General features: G+C 43.3%; 1 protein-coding gene across 3 annotated transcripts in view; it reads right to left on the minus strand.

Annotated features, from left to right (window-relative positions):
- The window catches only part of LOC126292020 (open rectifier potassium channel protein 1), a 530665-nt gene that overhangs the window by 223391 nt on the left and 286370 nt on the right, over window positions 1-20904 (minus strand). For all 3 annotated transcript variants that reach the window (XM_049985814.1, XM_049985813.1, XM_049985815.1), the window contains exon 2: window positions 18624-20884. In XM_049985814.1, coding sequence (XP_049841771.1) covers window positions 18624-18765 — 142 coding nt within the window. In that variant the 5' untranslated portion in view covers window positions 18766-20884. The remainder of the gene's footprint in view (window positions 1-18623; window positions 20885-20904) is intronic.

The raw sequence follows: 20904 nt of genomic DNA on the forward strand, positions 1-20904 counted from the left end.
GTAAGATTGGTGACCTGTTTGCAACGTGCATTATTACTTGTCACACGCTATACGCGTGTCTACGCCGTGAGAAACTTGTCGAACGAGTGAGTAATGTCTTTCAATTACCTTTGAATTAGCAGAGATTTATTACTTACTGTCTCATATCTGCCTTTGCGGCAGAACGCATATCTTAAGCAATTTACAAGGGGAGTATCCCAGCTAGGTATGCTGACAGCGAGTAAAAACGGCATAGATGTAGAGAGAAGCGTCCCGTAAATGTTATTTACCTGTAAAAAGTTTCATTTCTGTGCAATGGGTGCCTGAAGGTTGACTAAAGTACAAACTCGAGAAAACTGGCCGTTATAACCAACAGATTGACAAGAGTTATAGATGAGGTACTAATTAGGAAGGGAAGCTAAATATTTGCTTAAAACACTCTTCAAAAGTGTTCCGACAATTACTTGTGGGCATTAATATAGGATGTGTCCACCCTGCGCATTTATGGTGGCTTGAAGTCTGGTGGGGACCCTTTCAATGAGGTCTCTGATCGTGTTTAGGGAATCTCAGCCAGTTCGTTCTCAAGAACCGGAACCAAGGAATGTAGTAATGTAGGTCGCTGGGGTGTCCACCCTTCGCCTTTATGGTGGATTGATCTCTGCTGGGGACCCTTCAACGGTCAGGACGTCTGTGGTGAAGCTGCAGTTAATTCTTCCTCAAAAGCCAGAACGAAGAGAAGGTAGTAATGTAGGACGCTGGAACGCAGAGCAAAGTCCAACTTCTAACTTATCCCAGAGATGTTCCAATGGGTTCAGATTGTGACTCTGAAAAGGCTAGTCCATTTCAGGAATGTTACTGTGCACAAACAATTGACTATCAGATGCGACAGTCCTCGTCTATGGGTGTTCCTCTGCTTTACGCGGGAGAGAGTGGCGTAATATGTGTTCGTATCCTACCGCATTTAACGTTTCCCTAATTGAAATAAGGGCACAACACCCTTACTATGGAAAAAAGCCCCATGCCGTACCACCACCTCCTTCACAGATGTTTCTATTTTGCTATGATCACTGATTTTCTTTGGGGACCCTCTTAAGTAGCGAAGTTAAGTTATGACCACCCTGTACAATTATCAGACCACGTTCGAATCCACTGGGCTCTGGGCCGCTGTGGCCGAGCGGTTCTAGACGCTTCAGTCCGGAACCGCGCTGCTGCTGCTACGGTTGCAGGTTTGAATCCCACCTCGGGCATAGATGTGTGTGATGTCCTTAGGTTGTTGTTGTTGTCTTCAGTCCTGAGACTGGTTTGATGCAGCTCTCCATGGTACTCTATCCTGTGCAAGCCTCTTCATCTCCCAGTACTCACTGCAACCTACATCCTTCTGAATCTGCTTAGTGTATTCATGTCTTGGTCTACCTCTACGATTTTTACCCTCCACGCTGCCCTCCAATGCTAAATTTGTGATCCCTTGGTGCCTCAGAACATGTCCTACCAACGGGTCCCTTCTTCTTGTCAAGTTGTGCCACAAACTCCTCTTCTCCCCAATTCTATTCAATACCTCCTCATTAGTTACGTGATCTACCCATCTAATCTTCAGCATTCTTCTGCAGCACCACATTTCGAAAGCTTCTATTTTCTTCTTGTCCAAACTATTTATCGTCCATGTCTCACTTCCATACCTGGCTACACTCCATACAAATACTTTCAGAAGCGACTTCTGGAGGTTTAAGTAGTTCTAAGTCTAGGGGACTGATGACCTCAGATGCTCCCATTGAATAATGATTTTTGCGCAGCCACAGGACGGCGTGTTACAACTCAAGCTGTGGGTAATAGACTGCATGATGCGCAACTTCATCCCCGACGTCCATGGCGAGGTCCATCCTTGCATCCACAACACCATGCAGTGCGCTACAGATGGGCCCAATAACCTGCCGAATGGACCACTCACGACTGGCATCCCGTTCTCTTCGTCAATGAGTGTCGCATATGCCTTTAACCAGACAATCGTCGGAGACGTGTTGGAGGCAACCCAGACAGGCTGAACGCCTTAGGCATACTGTCCAGCGAATGCAGCAAGGTCGAAATTCCCTGTTGTTTTGGGGTGGCTTTATGTGGGGCCGATCTACGCCGCCATAACGCCTGTGCGACACGTGAATGACATTCTCCAACCGATAGTGCAACGATATCGGCAACATATTCGCCTTCATGGACGACAGATCTCTCCCCAGTCGTGCACATCTAGTGAATCACATCGCTCGACTACAGTGGCCAGCATGTTCTCTATGCATGAACCCTATCGAACATGCCTGCGATAGATTGAAAAGGGCTGTTTATAGACGATGTGACCCACCAACCACTCTGAAGGATCTAAGCCGAATCGCCGTTGAGCAGAGGGAAAATCTGGACCAACAGTGCCTTGATGAACTTGTGCGTAGTATGCCACGTAGAATACAGGCATCCATCAATGCGAGAGGACGTGTTACTGGATATTTGAGGTACCGGCGTGTACAGGAAACTGGATCACCATCTCTGAAGGTCTCGCTGTATGGTGGTACAACATATAATGTGTGGTTTTCATGAGCCAGAAAAGGGGTGGAAATGATGTTTACTTTGATCTCTATTCCAATTTTCTGTACAGGTTTCGGAACTCTCGGAACGTTGGTGATGCAAAACGTTTTTTGATGTGTGTAGTATGTGTTAACGCATGTAGTACAGAATCACGTTTCCCAAAATAGAAATCGCTGTTATGCCGTTTAGTTCTTGCTTCATTTGTCACTGTAGTGAGAATGTGGTGTTTCACTGGAATGATTTAGCCACAACTAAATGGAACAGCTCGTGCCAAAGGTTTACGTAATAAGATGGCTTTGGCTTTTGATATTGCACTACTGCAATGTGCATACACCGAAAACGATGTCAATTACTTCATTCAAACTTCACATTGGCACTTCGATGGCCATCGCAGAAAAATTTACAACATAACTTCTGAGCGGTTTGCGTTAGGACGTTCAGCCGGCTGCTGTGGCCGAACAGTTCTAGGCGCTTCAGTCCGGAACCACGTGGCTGCTACGGTCGCAGGTTCGAATCCTGCCTCGGGCATGGATGTGTGTTTTGTCCTTAGGTTAGTTAGGTTTAAGTAGTTCTAAGTTCTAGGGGACTGACGACCTCAGATGTTAAGTCCCATAGTGCTCCGAGCCATTTGAACCATTTTTGAATACTAAATTAAAAACAACTTTTGTAATTATTAGTGAGTCGCTTGGGTCTGGCTTGCAGAGAAAAGTTTTTCGAAGGATGGTTTAATATTAGGAATGTTTAGTTCAGATTAGTATTTTATATTTTGTCTTCCCTCCCCCCACGAACCATGGACCTTGCCGTTGGTGGGAAGGCTTGTGTGCCTCAGCGATACAGATGGCCGTACCATAGGTGCAACCACAACGGAGGGGTATCTGTTGAGAGGCCAGACAAACGTGTGGTTCCTGAAGAGGGGCAGCAGCCTTTTCAGTAGTTGCAGGGGCAACAGTCTGGATGATTGACTGATCTGGCCTTGCAACATTAACCAAAACGGCCTTGCTGTGCTGGTACTGCGAACGGCTGAAAGCAAGGGGAAACTACAGCCGTAATTTTTCCCGAGGACATGCAGCTTTACTGTATGATTAAATGATGATGGCATCCTCTTGGGTAAAATATTCCGGAGGTAAAATAGTCCCCCATTCGGATCTCCGGGCGGGGACTACTCAGGAGGATGTCGTTATCAGGAGAAAGAAAACTGGCGTTCTACGGATCGGAGCGTGGAATGTCAGATCCCTTAATCGGGCAGGTAGGTTAGAAAATTTAAAAAGGGAAATGGATAGGTTAAAGTTAGATATAGTGGGAATTAGTGAAGTTCGGTGGCAGGAGGAACAAGACTTCTGGTCAGGTGACTACAGGGTTATAAACACAAGATCAAATAGGGGTAATGCAGGAGTAGGTTTAATAATGAATAGGAAAATAGGAATGCGGGTAGGCTACTACAAACAGCATAGTGAACGCATTATTGTGGCCAAGATAGATACGAAGCCCACGCCTACTACAGTAGTACAAGTTTATATGCCAACTAGCTCTGCCGATGATGAAGAAATTGAAGAAATGTACGATGAAATAAAAGAAATTATTCAGATAGTGAAGGGAGACGAAAATTTAATAGTAATGGGTGACTGGAATTCGAGTGTAGGAAAAGGGAGAGAAGGAAACATAGTAGGTGAATATGGATTGGGGCTAATAAATGAAAGAGGAAGCCGCCTAGTAGAATTTTGCACAGAGCACAACTTAATCATAGCTAACACATGGTTTAAGAATCATGAAAGAAGGTTGTGTACATGGAAGAACCCTGGAGATACTAAAAGGTATCAGATAGATTATATAATGGTAAGACAGAGATTTAGGAACCAGGTTTTAAGTTGTAAGACATTTCCAGGGGCAGATGTGGACTCTGACCACAATCTATTGGTTATGACCTGTAGATTAAAACTGAAGAATCTGCAAAAATGTGGGAAATTAAGGAGATGGGACGTGGATAAACTGAAAGAACCAGTGGTTGTACAGAGTTTCAGAGAGAGCATAAGGGAACAATTGACAGGAATAGGGGAAAGAAATACAGTAGAAGAAGAATGGGTAGCTCTGAGGGATGTAGTAGTGAAGGCAGCAGAGGATAAAGTAGGTACAAAGACGAGGGCTGCTAGAAATCCTTGGGTAACAGAAGAAATATTGAATTTAATTGATGAAAGGAGAAAATATAAAAATGCAGTAAATGAAGCAGGCAAAAAGGAATACAAACGTCTCAAAAATGAGATCGACAGGAAGTGCAAAATGGCTAAGCAGAGATGGCTAGAGGACAAATGTAAGGATGTAGAAGCTTATCTCACTAGGGGTAAGATAGATACTGCCTACAGGAAAATTAAAGAGACCTTTGGAGAGAAGAGAACCACGTGTATGAATATCAAGAGCTTAGATGGCAGCCCAGTTCTAAACAAGGAAGGGAAGGCAGAAAGGTGGAAGGAGTATATAGAAGGTTTATACAAGGGCGATGTACTTGAGGACAATATTATGGAAATGGAAGAGGATGTAGATGAAGACGAAATGGGAGATACTATACTGCGTGAAGAGTATGACACAGCACTGAAAGACTTGAGTCGAAACAGGGCCCCCGGAGTAGACAACATTCCATTAGAACTACTGACGCCCTTGGGAGAGCCAGTCATGACAAAACTCTACCAGCTGGTGAGCAAGATGTATGAGACAGGCGAAATCCCCTCAGACTTCAAGAAGAATATAATAATTCCAATCCCAAAGAAAGCAGGTGCTGACAGATGTGAAAATTACCGAACTATCAGTTTAATAAGCCACGGCTGCAAAATACTAACGCGAATTCTTTACAGACGAATGGAAAAACTGGTAGATGCAGACCTCGGGGAGGATCAGTTTGGATTCCGTCGAAATGTTGGAACACGTGAGGCAATACTGACCTTACGACTTATCTTAGAAGAAAGATTAAGAAAAGGCAAACCTACGTTTCTAGCATTTGTAGACTTAGAGAAAGCTTTTGACAATGTTGACTGGAATACCCTTTTTCAAATTCTAAAGGTGGCAGGGGTAAAATACAGGGAGCGAAAGGCTATTTATAATTTGTACAGAAACCAGATGGCAGTCATAAGAGTCGAGGGGCATGAAAGGGAAGCAGTGGTTGGGAAAGGAGTGAGACAGGGTTGTAGCCTCTCCCCGATGTTATTCAATCTGTATATTGAGCAAGCAGTAAAGGAAACAAAAGAAAAATTCGGAGTAGGTATTAAAATTCGTGGAGACGAAGTAAAAACTTTGAGGTTCGCCGATGACATTGTAATTCTGTCAGAGACGGCAAAGGACTTGGAAGAGCAGTTGAACGGAATGGACAGTGTCTTGAAAGGAGGATATAAGATGAACATCAACAAAAGCAAAACGAGGATAATGGAATGTAGTCAAATTAAATCGGGTGATGCTGAGGGAATTAGATTAGAAAATGAGACACTTAAAGCAGTAAATGATTTTTGCTATTTAGGAAGTTAAAAACTGATGATGGTCGAAGTAGAGAGGATATAAAATGTAGACTGGCAATGGCAAGGAAAGCGTTTCTGAAGAAGAGAAATTTGTTAACATCGAATATAGATTTAGGTATCAGGAAATCGTTTCTGAAAGTATTTGTTTGGAGTGTAGCCATGTATGGAAGTGAAACATGGACGATAACTAGTTTGGACAAGAAGAGAATAGAAGCTTTCGAAATGTGGTGCTACAGAAGAATACTGAAGATAAGGTGGATAGATCACGTAACTAATGAGGAGGTATTGAATAGGATTGGGGAGAAGAGAAGTTTGTGGCACAACTTGACTAGAAGAAGGGATCGGTTGGTGGGACATGTTTTGAGGCATCAAGGGATCACAAATTTAGCATTGGAGGGCAGCGTGGCGGGTAAAAATCGTAGAGGGAGACCGAGAGATGAGTACACTAAGCAGATTCAGAAGGATGTAGGTTGCAGTAGGTACTGGGAGATGAAGCAGCTTGCACAGGATAGAGTAGCATGGAGAGCTGCATCAAACCAGTCTCAGGACTGAAGACAACAACAACAACAACAACATTTTGTCTTCAAAGCAGCTAACGCAGAAAATCCTTTTCAGTGAAGTTATAATGTTGAAAATAGTAACAGTATACGAAATGTCATTTTCGCTGCAGAAAACTCATAAATCCACACTGTCTAAAATTCAAACAGCTATTTGCTTCATCTTTTGACTTCGCCACTTTGTGTGAGGTCTATGAAGACCTGCTTCGGCATATTGAGAGACCTTCGGGAGTATATACGCGCTTTATTTGTCAAAGACAGAGTAGCAGAGGGCCGGCAATTTCGGTTTCGTCAATGTACTGAATCGGAGATGCGAAATAGCAATAAATTTACTTGTTCTTGGCAATTGGTAAGGTTTGTAACTTTGTAGCTTTTGTTTAAAATTGTGTTCATTTTAACTGAAGACATTGAAATATCTCGAAAACTACACAGCGGATCCAAAAAGTTATCATTCCAATTCGTTTGTCTTTGAGAGGGCATCCGACGATACCACACTCGACCCGCCGCCCCATCCCGTGCGTGGGTGGGTGGCGGTGGGGCAACATTGAAATCTTCAGTGGGAACCCCCATTTTTTATTGCAGATTGCGATTCAACGGCAAACTGTATATTAGTTTTGTCAGAAGCTTTTCTTTTTTCGCCACAGATGGCATGGAATAGAAATGGTTAGACAATCGTAATTTAGGACATGCTGCTCAATGGTCCTTGAACATCCAATGCCACTTAGGACCCCACCTCCACGCTGCTAGGGTAGGACAGGACAGTATTTCGTAACTTCCAATTGGAAACACCATTCGCAACATTGTATTCCTTCGACATATGAAACAAGGGACTATGAGCCACTGCGGCTGTGGCTGGAGCTACTCTACATTTCAAACACGCTGTATAATTTAGGTGAACTGTTGTGTATAACAGATGCTCGCGGATTCCATTATACCTTGCTAAAGAAGCATTTTCCAACCTTTCAGTATTCGGGATACAGTTTGTAGGTAGCGTTTCGACACGAAGTTTATTGATCGTGGCTCCTCCCCCCCCCCCCCCCCCCCCTACCCCCCTCCCCCTCCGCCATTCACTTGAACCGGTTGGATATTTTTCTGTAGGGATGTTTAATTATTTTGGTGCATTCCAGCCCTTGCGACAGTGCCGAAGGACTACGGGATCGCATTGTGGGTGACTGTCCATGGATTCGGAACAAGTCTGGGAGGGCATCGATGAAGAGACGTGTTGAAGTTTGGGTTCACATGATCGGTGACCGCGTGGAACACTTGTACTGTGTTTGTTCCCCACTTGCGTATCTACAGTTTGAGTCCTTGGTGTCTCTCCCATAAGGTGTTAATGTACACAGTCGTATCGGGGAAAGCATTGCTTTCCGATCACAGGTTTGGTGGAGTTATTTGCTTGTTCCATTTTCCGGGACTCGCTCATTTCGTTTGTACGGGTACCTATGACTGTGGAACATCCTACACTGAGATGTAGTACTTTACAATTCTGTTAATATACAGGTAAACGGTCGCATGACGGAACAGCTTTTGGTGGATCATGACGACGTTTTTGTATGCATGCACTATCTACATTTCGTTAAGATTCTTGCAGAGGATCTCAACGTTCTACCTGTTTTCAGTACAATTTCTCTTATGTGATTATTCCACTTTAGACTGTTCTGCATAGCCACTAGTGGACGCTCGACGGTAGAAACTGCTTCCAGCAATTTGTCGCCGATACTGTAGTCGTGCCTTAATTTATTTAGTCACCTGTTTATGCTTCATAGCTCGGAATCGCAATTCCAAAGAAAGCAAGTACTGACAGGTGTGAAAATTACCGAACTATCAGTTTAATAAGTCACGGCTCCAAAATACTAACACGAATCCGTTACGGAAGAATGAAGAAACTGGTAGAGGTCGACCTCGGGGAAAACAGTTTGGGTTCCGAAGAAATGTAGGAACACGCTAGGCGATACCGACCGTACGACTTCTCATAGAAGGTAAGGATAGGAAACCAAAGTTTCTAGCATTTGTAGATTGACAGAAAGATTTCGACAATGTAGACTAGAATACTCTCTTTCAAATTCTAAAGGTGGCAGGGGTAAAATACAGAGGGTGAAAGGCTATTTACAATTTGTACAGAAACAAGATGGCCGTTGAGTCGAGGGGCACGAAAGGGAAGCAGTAGTTGCGAAGGGAGTGGGACAGGTTTGTAACCTGTCCCCGATGTTATTCAAGTGTATACTGAGCAATAAAGGAAACACAAGAAAAATCTGGAGTAGGGATTGAAGTCCAGGGAGAAGAACTTAAAAAGATTGAGGTTTGCCGATGATACTGTATTTCTGTCAGAGACGCCAAAGGACTTGGAAGAGCAGTTGAACGAATTGGACAGTATCTTGAAAGAAGGATATAAGATGAACATCAACAAAAGCAAAACGGTGATAGTGGAATGTAGTCAAATTCAATCAGATGATGCTGAGGAAATTAGATTAGGAACTAAGGCGCTAGCAGTGAACAAATTTTGCTATTTGGGAAGCAAAATAACTGATGATGGTCGAAGTGGGAAGGATATAAAACGTAACTGGCAATGGCAAGGAAAGCATTTCTGAGAAGAGAAATTTATTAACGAGTATAGATCGAAGTTTCAGGAAGTCCTTTCTGAAAGTATTTGTGTGGAATGCCGCGTGTGCCGGCCTGATTGGCCAAGCGCTTCAAGGCGCTACAGTCTGGAACACTGCGACCTTTACGGTCGCAGGTTCGAAACCTGCCTCGGACGTGGATGTGAGTGTGATATCCTTAGGTTAGTTAGATTTATGTAGTTCTAAGTTCTAGGGGACTGATGACCTCAGAAGTTAAGTCCCATAGTGCTCAGAGCCATTTGAACCAATGCCGCGCAGTTTGAGGCGCCAAGTCACGGACTACGGGGCCCCTCCCGCCGGAGGTCCGAGTCCTTCCTCAGGCGGGAGGAAGTCAAGTGGAACTACAAAATTCTCTTATCCCCAATTATCGTGTGTGTGTGTGCGTGCGTGTGTGTGTGTGTGTGTGTGTGTGTGTGTGTTTTCTTAGCTTAAGTTGGTTTAAGTAGAGTGTACGTCTAGGAATTTATGTCCTCAGCAGTTTGGTCCGTTTAGGAATTCACACGCATTTGAACATTGTTTTTATAAGGAGATAATGAACAGAATTGGGGATAAGAGAATTTTGTAGTTCCACCTGACTAAAAGAAGGAATCGGCTGGTAGGACACGTTCTGAGACATCAGCAGTTACTGGTGGGAAACGTGGGGGGGGGGGGGGGGGGGGGGGTAAATGTCGGTGGCCAGGAGATGAACACAGTAAGCAGATTCAGAGGGATGTGGGTTGCAGTAGTTATTCAGAAGAGGTTCACGTGGCATAGGGCAGCATGAAAGCTTTTTCAGCGCGGTCTTAGGATTGAAGACCGCTGTAACAAGAACAACCTTGCAATAACCTACGTCCAAGATAAATTGCCATTCGCTTCACCTAAGATCGAGTCTCTTCAGAATTTCACGCAATTCGCTGCAGTCCTCCGCTGTTGCTGCCTTCCTGGAAATAAACAGTTCACATAATATGCAAAAAAAAACTGGTGATTCCTCAAACTGGGGAACAATCAAGAATGGGGTGCCTCTGCTGTTCTTAATATATATTAATGACTTGTCATTCTATATTCACGAAGATGCAAAGCTGGTACTTTTTGCCGATTATAGAAGTGTAGCTATCACACCCGACAGACAAGAATCAACTGGTGAAATTGTAAACGACGTTTTTCAGAAAATCATTAAATGGTTTTCAAATGGGCTGTCATGAACCTTTGGCGAAACACAGTATATACTGTTTCACACAGTAAATGGAATGACCCCATTAATAAATATAGACTTCGATCAGATATCGGTAGCTAAGGTAGAATATTGAAAATTTCTAGGTGTATGCATTGATAAGGGGTTGAACTGGAAAAAAAACACACTGAGGATCTGCTGGAACGTTTGAGTTCAGCTACTTATGCTATTAGGGTCACTGTAAATTTTGGCGATATACGTCTGAGTAAATTAGCTTACCACGCCTATTTTCATTCTCTGCTTTCGTATGGTATCATATTCTGGGTAACTCATCATTGAGTAAAAGAGTGTTCATTGCACAAAAACGTGTAATAGAATAATTTCTGGAGCTCATCCAAGATCATCCTGCAGACACTTATTTAAAGAGCTAGGTATCTTCACTGTAGCCTCACAATATATATATTCACTTATGAAATTTGTTACTAACAATCCGAACAAATTCAAAAGTAATAGCAGTGTACACGGCGCCAACACTAGGAGAAAGGATGATCTTCACTACTCAAGGTTAAATCTAACTTTGGTTCAGAAGGGGGGTAAATTATGCTGCCACAAAAGTCTTTGGTCACTTACCTAATAGCATAAAAAGTCCGACAGATAGCCATATAGCATTTAAAACGAAATTAAAAGAATTTCTTAATGGCAACTCCTTCTACTCATTAGATGAATTTTTGGATATAGTAAGTGGGTAACTCCCCAATCTCCACAAAGAAATAAAATAAAAAATAAAAAAATTATTGAGTGTCATGTAATATTTTGCCTAATGTAATATCTTGTATAGACACCTTTTATTAACCTGACGCGTTCCACATCATTACGAAGTGTCGTATTCATGATCTATGGAACAAGCACTAATCTAATCTGCATCATGTGCCAGCAGCCTAACGGAGCTACCATCAATCTACTAGATCATTTGAAGAGTGGAAATGTCAAACGTTCTATCTGCCACTTTTTCACAAAACGCGTTTTCAGTGCTACTACACTGAGGTCAGAAGAGTCACGGGATAGCGATGTGGACATATACATGTGGTGGTAGTGTCGTCTGCACAAGGTATAAAAGGGCGGTGCATTGGCTAAAAGTCGAGGATATGCGTGCGTTCCTCCGTCAGTCACCTCTCCTGAGCCTAAACGAATTCCGTCTATCAAGACAATCCGATCCGTAAGGTTCCCCCACTCAGGACTTGCAAGCAAAGCACAAGAAGTGTTAACACTGCACCCGCACCTGTCCAAATATGGCACGTCACGTTAGCCAGTCAGCCAGCCGGATCTGTCATAAGTACTCAGGTGATTCTCGCGAAGAGATTCCCGCACTGGTTTTGGCAACACGACGGGAATTAACAGACTTTGAACCTGGCACGTTAGTTGTACTAGTCGCATGGGACATTCCATTTCGGAAATCGTTAGTGCATTCAGTATTCCGAAATCCACAGTGTCAAGAATGTTCAGAGAATACCATATTTCAGGCATTACCTCTCACCACGGATTCAATGGCCGACGCCCTAGACTTAACGACCGAGAGCAATTATGAGTTTGCGTAGAGTAGTCAGTGCTACAGACAAGCAGCAGTGCGTGAAATAACCTCAGAAATCAATGTGGGTCGTAGGAGGAACGTATTCGTTAGGACAGTGTGGCGAAGGGGCTATGGCAGCAGGCGACCGATGCGAGTGCCTTTGGCAACAGCATCACATCGCCTCTCCTGGGCTTGTGACCGTATCGGTTGAATCCTAGAGGGCTGAAAATCGTGGTCTGGTCAGGTAAGTCCCGATTTCAATTTGTAAAAGCTCATGGTAGGGTTCGAGTGTGGCGCAGAGCCCACGAAGCCGTGGACCGATGTTGTTAACAGGGCACTGTGCAACCTGGTTGTGGCTGTGTTTAGATGGAGCGGACTGGGTCCTCTGGTCCAACTGAATCGACGAGAGACTGTTAATGGTTATTTTCAGCAGTGGCCGATGGCCTGTACTTCATGACTGACAGGAAAGGCGTTTGGGTAGAATTCTCAGGTCTACAGACAAGTAACAGTGCGTGAAATGAGCACAGAAATCAATGTGGGATTTACGACCAACGTATCCGTTGGGACTGTGGGGCGGAATTCTGCGTCAGTGGGCTTTGACAGCAGACGACCCACGTGACTGCCTTCGCTAACGGCACCACGTCGTCTGCAGCGCCTCTGCTGGACTCGTGACATATCGGTTGAACTCTAGACGGCTGGGCCATAGACTCAGTTTCTCACCAAGACACTGCGCAAGCTGGTCGCTGCTCCATAATGGTGGGCACTGTATTTACATGGAATGAATTCGATCCAAGTGAACAGGAAATGGTTACGGTCCATTACTTGGAGACGATTTGTAGCCATTCATGGGCTTCATGTTCGCAAAAGAAACGGCGAAATTTTTGTGGAGGACAATGCGCCACGTCACCGGGCCACAATTATTCGTGGATGGTTTGAAGAAAAAGGTCCTGAGTTCGAGTCTCGGTCCGGCACACAGTTTTAATCTGCCAGGAAGTTTCATATCAGCGCACACTCCGCTACAGAGTGAAAATCTAATTCTGGAAATATCCAGAAAGGCAGTGGCTAAGCCATGTCTCCGCAATATCCATTCTTTCAGGGGTGGTAGTTCTGCAAGATTCGCAGGAGAGCTTCTGCAAAGTTTGGAAGGTAGGAGACGATTTACTGGCAGAAGTAAAGCTGTGAGGACGGGGCGTCAGTCGTGCTTGGGTGGCTTAGTTGGTAGAGCGCTTGCCCGCGAAAGGCAAAGGTCCCGAGTTCGAGTCTCCGTCCGGCACACTGTTAGTCTACCAGGAAGTTTCATATCAGCGCAGACTACGCTGCAGAGTGAAAAATCTCATTCTGCTTTGAAAAACATTCTCGAGTACGTAATATGACCACCAATCAGCCATTAAAGGGACATAATCGAGAGGCCAGTTCGTGCACAATCTCTTGCACCAGAAACACTTTCGCTGTTACGGACGGCTGTAGAGGCAGCATGCCTCAGTATTTCTGCAGGGGACTTACCTACGACTTGTGGAGTAAATGCCTTGTCGTGCTGCTTCACTACGTCGGACGAAAGGATGTCCGACATATTAGGAGGTATCCCATGACTTTTGTCACCTCGGTAGTCTGCTGCATGCCCTTAGACTTGTTCCACATAACAAATAACGTAGAAAATGTTTCAGTCATTACTAGGTGAAACAATGTCTTTTTGCCAAACAATGGTTTCCTGTAGAGCTCCCAGTGTCATCCGTCAGAGTCTTTGTTCTGCAAGATTTACACACGACTGTTGAGCCAGATAAAGCTACGAACCCATTCCTTGTAATTCCAAAGCATGCTATTGACTTACTTGATTTTAACGATACTGTTAAAACACCGTTGCAGGAATGTAAGATCTCCAAGCGCAGTACGATCAAAGAGTGTTTTGTCATCCATCTCAAATAGCTATCGAAAGGTCTCACTTTAAAACAGCAGAAGAGAAGGACGTCATATTCAAAAGATGGCAGACCATGGCACATGTAAGCTATGTTTTAGTTAATCCGAAAGATCGGTAATTTTTATTAGCTGCAAAACACGAAGACTTATTGACGCTGTTGCCATTTCTTTCTGATAAGCTACAGTGCAGAGAGTTTTGCGGTAAATTTTTCCAACATTTAATCCCACGATCGGAGTTTTGTATGATACAGAATTCAATGCAGAGTGATTTTTTTTTTTACATTTTGTTGTTCTCTCGTAAAAAAAAGTATGAAAAATGGTTTTGTTGACTGCAGTTCTACTAGTTAAAACATTACTGCTGTATTTCTATACTTGCACTGTCACAAATAAAACGTAGTGGTGGCTCCGTATTAACGGTACTTTACACAAAAACTTTCTTATTGGCAGCTAGAACCAGTTTGTTCCTCATATGTCAACTAGGACTTTCTCAATAAATTATTTATTTTCTTAATCGACTCATTATTTTTTGCAGTAATTCTGTCGTATCACAATACCTTCTCAATTTTTTTGGATACAGGTAAGCTATGTACAAGAAGAGATCTATTTTTATTCTCCCGAGAAATGTGAGATGGCACTTACATGGTGACCGAACTATCAGTTTAATAAGTCACAGCTGCAAAATACTAACGCGAATTCTTTACAGACGGATGGAAAAACTGGTTGATGCGGACCTCGGGGAGGATCAGTTTGGATTCCGTAGAAATGTTGGAACAAGTGAGGCAATAGTGACCTTACGACTTATCTTAGAAGAAAGATTAAGAAAAGGCAAACCTCCGGTTCTAGCATTTGTAGACTTGGAGAAAGCTTTTGACAATGTTGACTGGAATACTCTCTTTCAAATTCTAAAGGTGGCAGGGGTAAAATACAGGGAGTGAAAGGCTATTTACATTTTGTACAGAAACCAAATGGCAGTCATAAGAGTCGAGGAGCATGAAAGGGAAGCTGTGGTTGGGAATGGAGTGAGACAGGGTTGTAGCCTCTCCCCGATGTTATTCAATCTATATATTGAGCAAGCAGTAAAGGAAACAAAAGAAAAATTTGGAGTAGGTATTAAAATTCATGGAGAAGAAGTAAAAACTTTGAGGTTCGCCGATGACATTGTAATTCTGTCAGAGACGGCAAAGGACTTGGAAGAGCAGTTGAACGGAATGGACAGTGTCTTGAGAGGAGGATATAAGATGAACATCAACAAAAGTAAAACGAGGATAATGGAATGTAGTCAAATTAAATCGGGCGATGCTGAGGGAATTAGATTAGGAAATGAGACAAAGTAGTAAAGGAGTTTTGCTATTTAGGAAGTAAAGTAACTGATGATGGTCGAAGTAGAGAGGATATAAAATGTAGACTGGCAATGGCAAGGAAAGCGTTTCTGAAGATGAGAAATTTGTTAACATCGAATATAGATTTATGTATCAGGTAGTCGTTTCTGAAAGTATTTGTTTGGAGTGTAGCCATGTATGGAAGTGAAACATGGACGATAACTAGTTTGGACAAGAAGAGAATAGAAGCTTTCGAAATGTGGTGTTACAGAAGAATGCTGAATATAAGGTGGATAGGTCACGTAAGTAATGAGGAGGTATTGAATAGGATTGGGGAGAAGAGAAGTTTGTGGCACAACTTGACTAGAAGAAGGGATCGTTTGATAGGACATGTTTTGAAGCATCAAGGGATCACGAATTTAGAATTGGAGGGCAGCGTGGAGGGTAAAAATCGTAGAGGGAGATCAAGAGATGAATACACTAAGCAGATTCAGAAGGACTTAGGTTGCAGTAGGTACTGGGAGATGAAGAAGCTTGCACAGGACAGAGTAGCGTGGAGAGCTGCATCAAACCAGTCTCAGGACTGAAGACAACAACAACAACATTGCATGTAAATCGAAATAGTATTATACTGTATTTATTAATATTTCCATGAAAGGCTTGAAAGGGAAAGGGAAAGGGCAGTCCGGAGTGGCCGAGCGGTTCTAGGAGCAACAGTCTGGAGCCGCGCGACCGCCTACGTTGTAGGAGACTGATGACCTCAGAATTTAAGTCCCATGGTGCTCTGAGCCATTTGAACCATTTGTTTGAAAGTGAATGGAAAATTTTGGAGTGCCAATGTGTTTCCAATGTATTTCCACGAGGATTCTGCGAATAACTTTCCAAGAAGGGATTATAATTCAGGCGTACAGGACTTCGCCACGCTTGGTTTGGTACCAAATTGTGCGACGAGAGAACATTTTATGAATCTAAGCCTCGATTGTTTTTGTATAGGAAATTTAAAACAGTCATGTTATTGTAAAAACGCGGCGTTTGTAACGTGTGCAAGATGCGGATAAAATTACTGCTTTCCTTGTTTTTATAGTGAATATCATTCCAGCATGTGTAAATCAATTTTAAAGTAATGGAAGTATCTAATTACACATACGGAGATCTCGTCTGCACCTTTTTATTAAAATATTAATAAATGAAATATTCTCAATATTATTTCAGTTTGTTTGCAATGTAAGCAACGTGAAAACTGAAAATTAAAGAAATGTTTCCGTTGGAAACTAAACTAACATATATGTCTCGTGTCTTGCCAGACCCGTACGAAAACTTTTTTTTTTTTCCTAGACGTCTGGAGCTCCCACGTCCGCCACTTTCATTTCTGGCCGATCGCTGCATGTAACAGTAAGTTTGGGACAAATGTGTGGTGACGCGTACGCGCCCTTGTTCGAACGTTTGACAGTACCACATATCGTAAACAGTAACGGCCTTATCACACTTCCTTGGGGTACTACTGAAATTACTTTTACATCTATCGATTTCTTTCCGTTAACAGCAACGTATTGAGTTCTATGTGTAACGAAGTTCTAAATCCAGTCGAAAATGTGTTCCGGTACTCGTCAGGCTGGTATTTTGTTCACTAAATGACAGTGCGAACCTGACCTGAAGTGAAGAATACTTCTTGTAAAATGAGAACGGAGCTGAAAAGTACACAGCTGGCAAAATACACGCAGCGCGTCTTGAAGGGAGCAGAAACAATCGGTTTTCGGCTTTATCGTTTTTTAAACGCCAGTTTAACCGGACTGTTAGAACCGCTCAAAAAAGTAAGTGATTCCTATAATTTCCTGAAATAAAAGTAGAAATCGGACAGAGACGGAAAAATAGTGACTCCCTCACTGACGAGATACATAGAAATATTAAATTAAATAGATATATAAAGGGAAGCTTAGTCCGTCCACTGTTCGCTGCTTTTCTCGAAAAGTAGTAAGTGGTCGAACACTACACAGGAAATCACCAGTATTCGCCTATTGATTCCAGTTTCTGGAAACTCTTCTCAAAAATCATATTGTGATCGGGGATCATACCACTTGCGAATACCAATTGCGTACAGTCCGTGATAAAATGTGAAAACTGAGGCTAAAGAATATTTATCGTCTTAATTTGTCAATTTCAAGGGCTACAAGCAGATAAAAGCATTTTACGTAGAAACAGGCACCATTTCAGCTACTTTTAATTTGTAATGTAAACTATGCTAGAATTGGCAAGTTTCAAGTTTTGTCCACAAGTTATGTTTGTTGTGGCTCCTTCCATTGAGCATCGTGCGTCACTGCTACTGCACTTCGTGAAGTATGTCCTCACAACGGATGTTACCATTTGCAATACAATTGATATCCGATAACAAATGCGAGAAATTATCATACACACCATATGGGGTAAGTATTTATACACTGCATGTATACGTGTACCATCTAGTAAACCATGCAACGTGGTAAGAGGTACATTGTTGTCTCACCAATGTTGTAGCAGTTATTATGCCACGTGTTTGTTGCTCGTTTCTGTCGCCATTATTATTGAAATAGCACTGTTCGCTGTTCCCATTTTATACAATAACATAACATTTCTAATCAATGAAAATTTTGCGAATAAAAATAACTCTTTTTATTTTTTTAACGATGTTTACCAGAAACTAATAATTTTAGCACTACTGGTGTTGATAATTGATATTACGATTGTTTTCTCGTAGTTAGTAAAAAATAAAAATCACCTGTTATAACCGAGACCAAATAAATGCCGAAAGATACCAAGTATTCCGAACTAAAATACAGGTATCAGTTCTAACACGTCGGTTTTTCCATCCTTACAGTAGAGTACACGCAGAGTACCACGTACTTTCAATTTTTATTGTAAACTATGAAAGAATTAGTAAGTTTCAAATTTTGTGCTTTAATCACGTCGCCAAGCTTGTTGTGGCTCCTTCAGTTTTTAATCTTATAAAAGAAATGGAGCATTGTGCGTCACTGATATTGCACTTCGTAAAATACGTCCTTACAACGGATGTTACCGTTTGTAATACAACTGATATACGACGACAACATCGAGAAATTACCACACATACCAGATGGAACAAGTCTTATACACTGCAAGTATACGTGTACCATCTAACAGGTCACGCCACATGGTAACAGGTGCATTATGTTTCAGCAATGTTGCCCTAGTCCTTATGCCACGTGCTTGTTGCTTGCTTCTGTCGCCATTATGGCAGTAGCTCGGTTCGCTTTTCCTATTTTCTACAAAAACACAATATTTCAAATTAATGGAAATCTTACGAATAAAAATTACACTTAAAAAAATGGGTCCACTAGAAAAGAATAATTTTTAGCACTACTGCTACTGGTCAGATTTTCCATTCGTACACTAGTGTAAAGTAGAGTAGAGTAGGGAAGGGAGTCGAGAACAGGTGGAGACTCACCGATGATGTGGTCACGCTGCAGGATGTCGGCGGCCCTGGTCACCTTCTCGGCCTGCCGCTCGATGTAGTAGAAGACTCCGGCGCCGAACAGCAGGTACGTCACGAAGAGCAGCAGCAGCGCCAGCCATTGCTTCTCGGACATCTCGCCTCCGGTCACTGTTGACGACGTCTCCACTCGGTGCCGAAACCAAAGTAACACTCGAGTCGGCTGCGGCGGTTGTCCGGATCACCGGATCTCGTCACACATCTCAGCACAACACAACACAACACTTCCCACCACGACGTCCAGTAGTCCTCACTGGATGCTGCTGGAGTCTCCAGTCACTTGCTGCTTAGCTACTGCAAGCTACAGCGCTGCCTGTCGTCCGATGCCGGCGCCATTAAATGTCGAGCCCTTGGAAAGCTCGTTACTGTACAGATTAGGAACTGATCAGATGATAAAAAAAACACCTCCGATACCGTCGAGAGATGTGCGCAAAAACAACCCAGTCTGCCCGCGGCGCTTCTCGACCAAATAACAACTGTGCACCGCAGAAAATATCGCAGCACTACACTGGCCGAATGTGGGCGGAGAACAATTTCTGCTAAATAAAGAGTACTGAATGTGGAACGTAACGGTAACAGTTGATACGAGGGAAAGATCATCGAAAGTTGAGTGCACCCTCTAATTAGCCAGCACTCTGCCTGACGCCACGTTATCAAAGCTGCCTCTAGACCGATAAAAATCTCCAGCCGTTCAGATCTCGAGAACCTATCTAATTGTGTACTGTATGTTAACTGGCTGCAGTACAAATAAATTCGTGGCTGAACAGTATCGGTATGTTTTGCCACCAAACAAAAAAAAAGAGTTTTGTAGATAATAATGAATGATTCAAACAGCACGTAATCTCTCACAAGGAAATGAAAGTCTTTGAGTGCTGAAGGTGGACAAGTACCTCATGCAGTGACAAATACAAATTCTTACTGTGTGTCAGACTAGAAGCAGGAGTCACAGTCAAATCAGCTGGTCTGTGCGCTTCCTGACCGGACACGTGGTGGGCTGTTTGAGTGTTCACGTAGCAGAGCACTTCAGTCAGTTTCTTCTGTACTCACTTTGGTGCTTACTGTTCAGTAACCGTGCTGGATAACCATAAACTGGACGCTGAGTAGTACACTGATGCACGTCTGTCAACACTGATAGACGATCCCAAGCGGTTAAACGCAACTACCACGAAATCATCACACTATAATGTGTACTTTCGTCCTCCTGATTCTATATATGTCAACTGACCAGCTCTTTTCCGTCTTCCAGCGTACATGAAAATCTATCTGTGCAGCTGTGTGCCACAGAATTTCGATAAGTTTCTACCTAATCACAAAGATCTTCACTCTGTCTTAACTACTACACACACACACACTGAGTAGCTTAATAACACATGCTTGGCAATGTCGTGAAGACTGCGTTATGAACCTGGTAGATGAAATCAACCCTGTTCATTATTACCAGTTACATTTACACCATGTTCACTCTTGATGCAGTACACTGAGATATTCGAATGCCGCTTACCTTGGACATCTGACAAATGAAGGTAGTGTCAAAATACTGGACTCGTTTTTCTATTATTGATAATGACTGTCAACTCAGGCATCCCGAGTACGAAAGTATGATGAGATATGCCACTGGAGGATAACCTGATGCAGTGATTGTGTGTTCGGAAATAATTACAACACGTGTGTTAATGTGGTCAGTGCAACAATCTGCTCTGGAGATACAGAGGTCGTCTTGAAGCTAGGGACTTACACAACGATACAAATAGCCATCAAACACTAGTCACGTTAACTTTGGAACACCATCAGCTAAGATCAAATGGGGTACCACAAGTCAACAGTCAAATGGGGCTACAAAATGTCGACAGTCAAATGGGGCTACAAAATGTCGACAGTCAAATGGGGCCACAAAATGTCGACAGTCAAATGGGAAGCCACTTGTCAACAGGCACGTGGGGACGCCACCTGTCACTCCGGCGACAGCTGACGCGTCTACTACCCTCAAGAGAGCGTCCCAGTCCTGCAACAGCCGGACACGGAGTAGCGAAGCTGCGTGCGGCAGCTGGACCTGTGCGCCTGGCTCCCAGTGGCTGAGGCGACCATGGCACTGGCGGGCGTCGCCGCCGCCGCCTCCGTCGTCGTTGTCGTTGTCGTCCCTGCTGCTGCCAGCGTCTCCCACTTGGCGGCGCCTCTGGGGCGGGGCTTCTGCAGGCTGTGGAGCGGCGCCGCGGCACCTGCCACACACAAAACGGGA

Source organism: Schistocerca gregaria, chromosome 9 (assembly GCF_023897955.1).
Source record: "Schistocerca gregaria isolate iqSchGreg1 chromosome 9, iqSchGreg1.2, whole genome shotgun sequence".
Taxonomy (NCBI): Eukaryota; Metazoa; Arthropoda; class Insecta; order Orthoptera; family Acrididae; genus Schistocerca; species Schistocerca gregaria.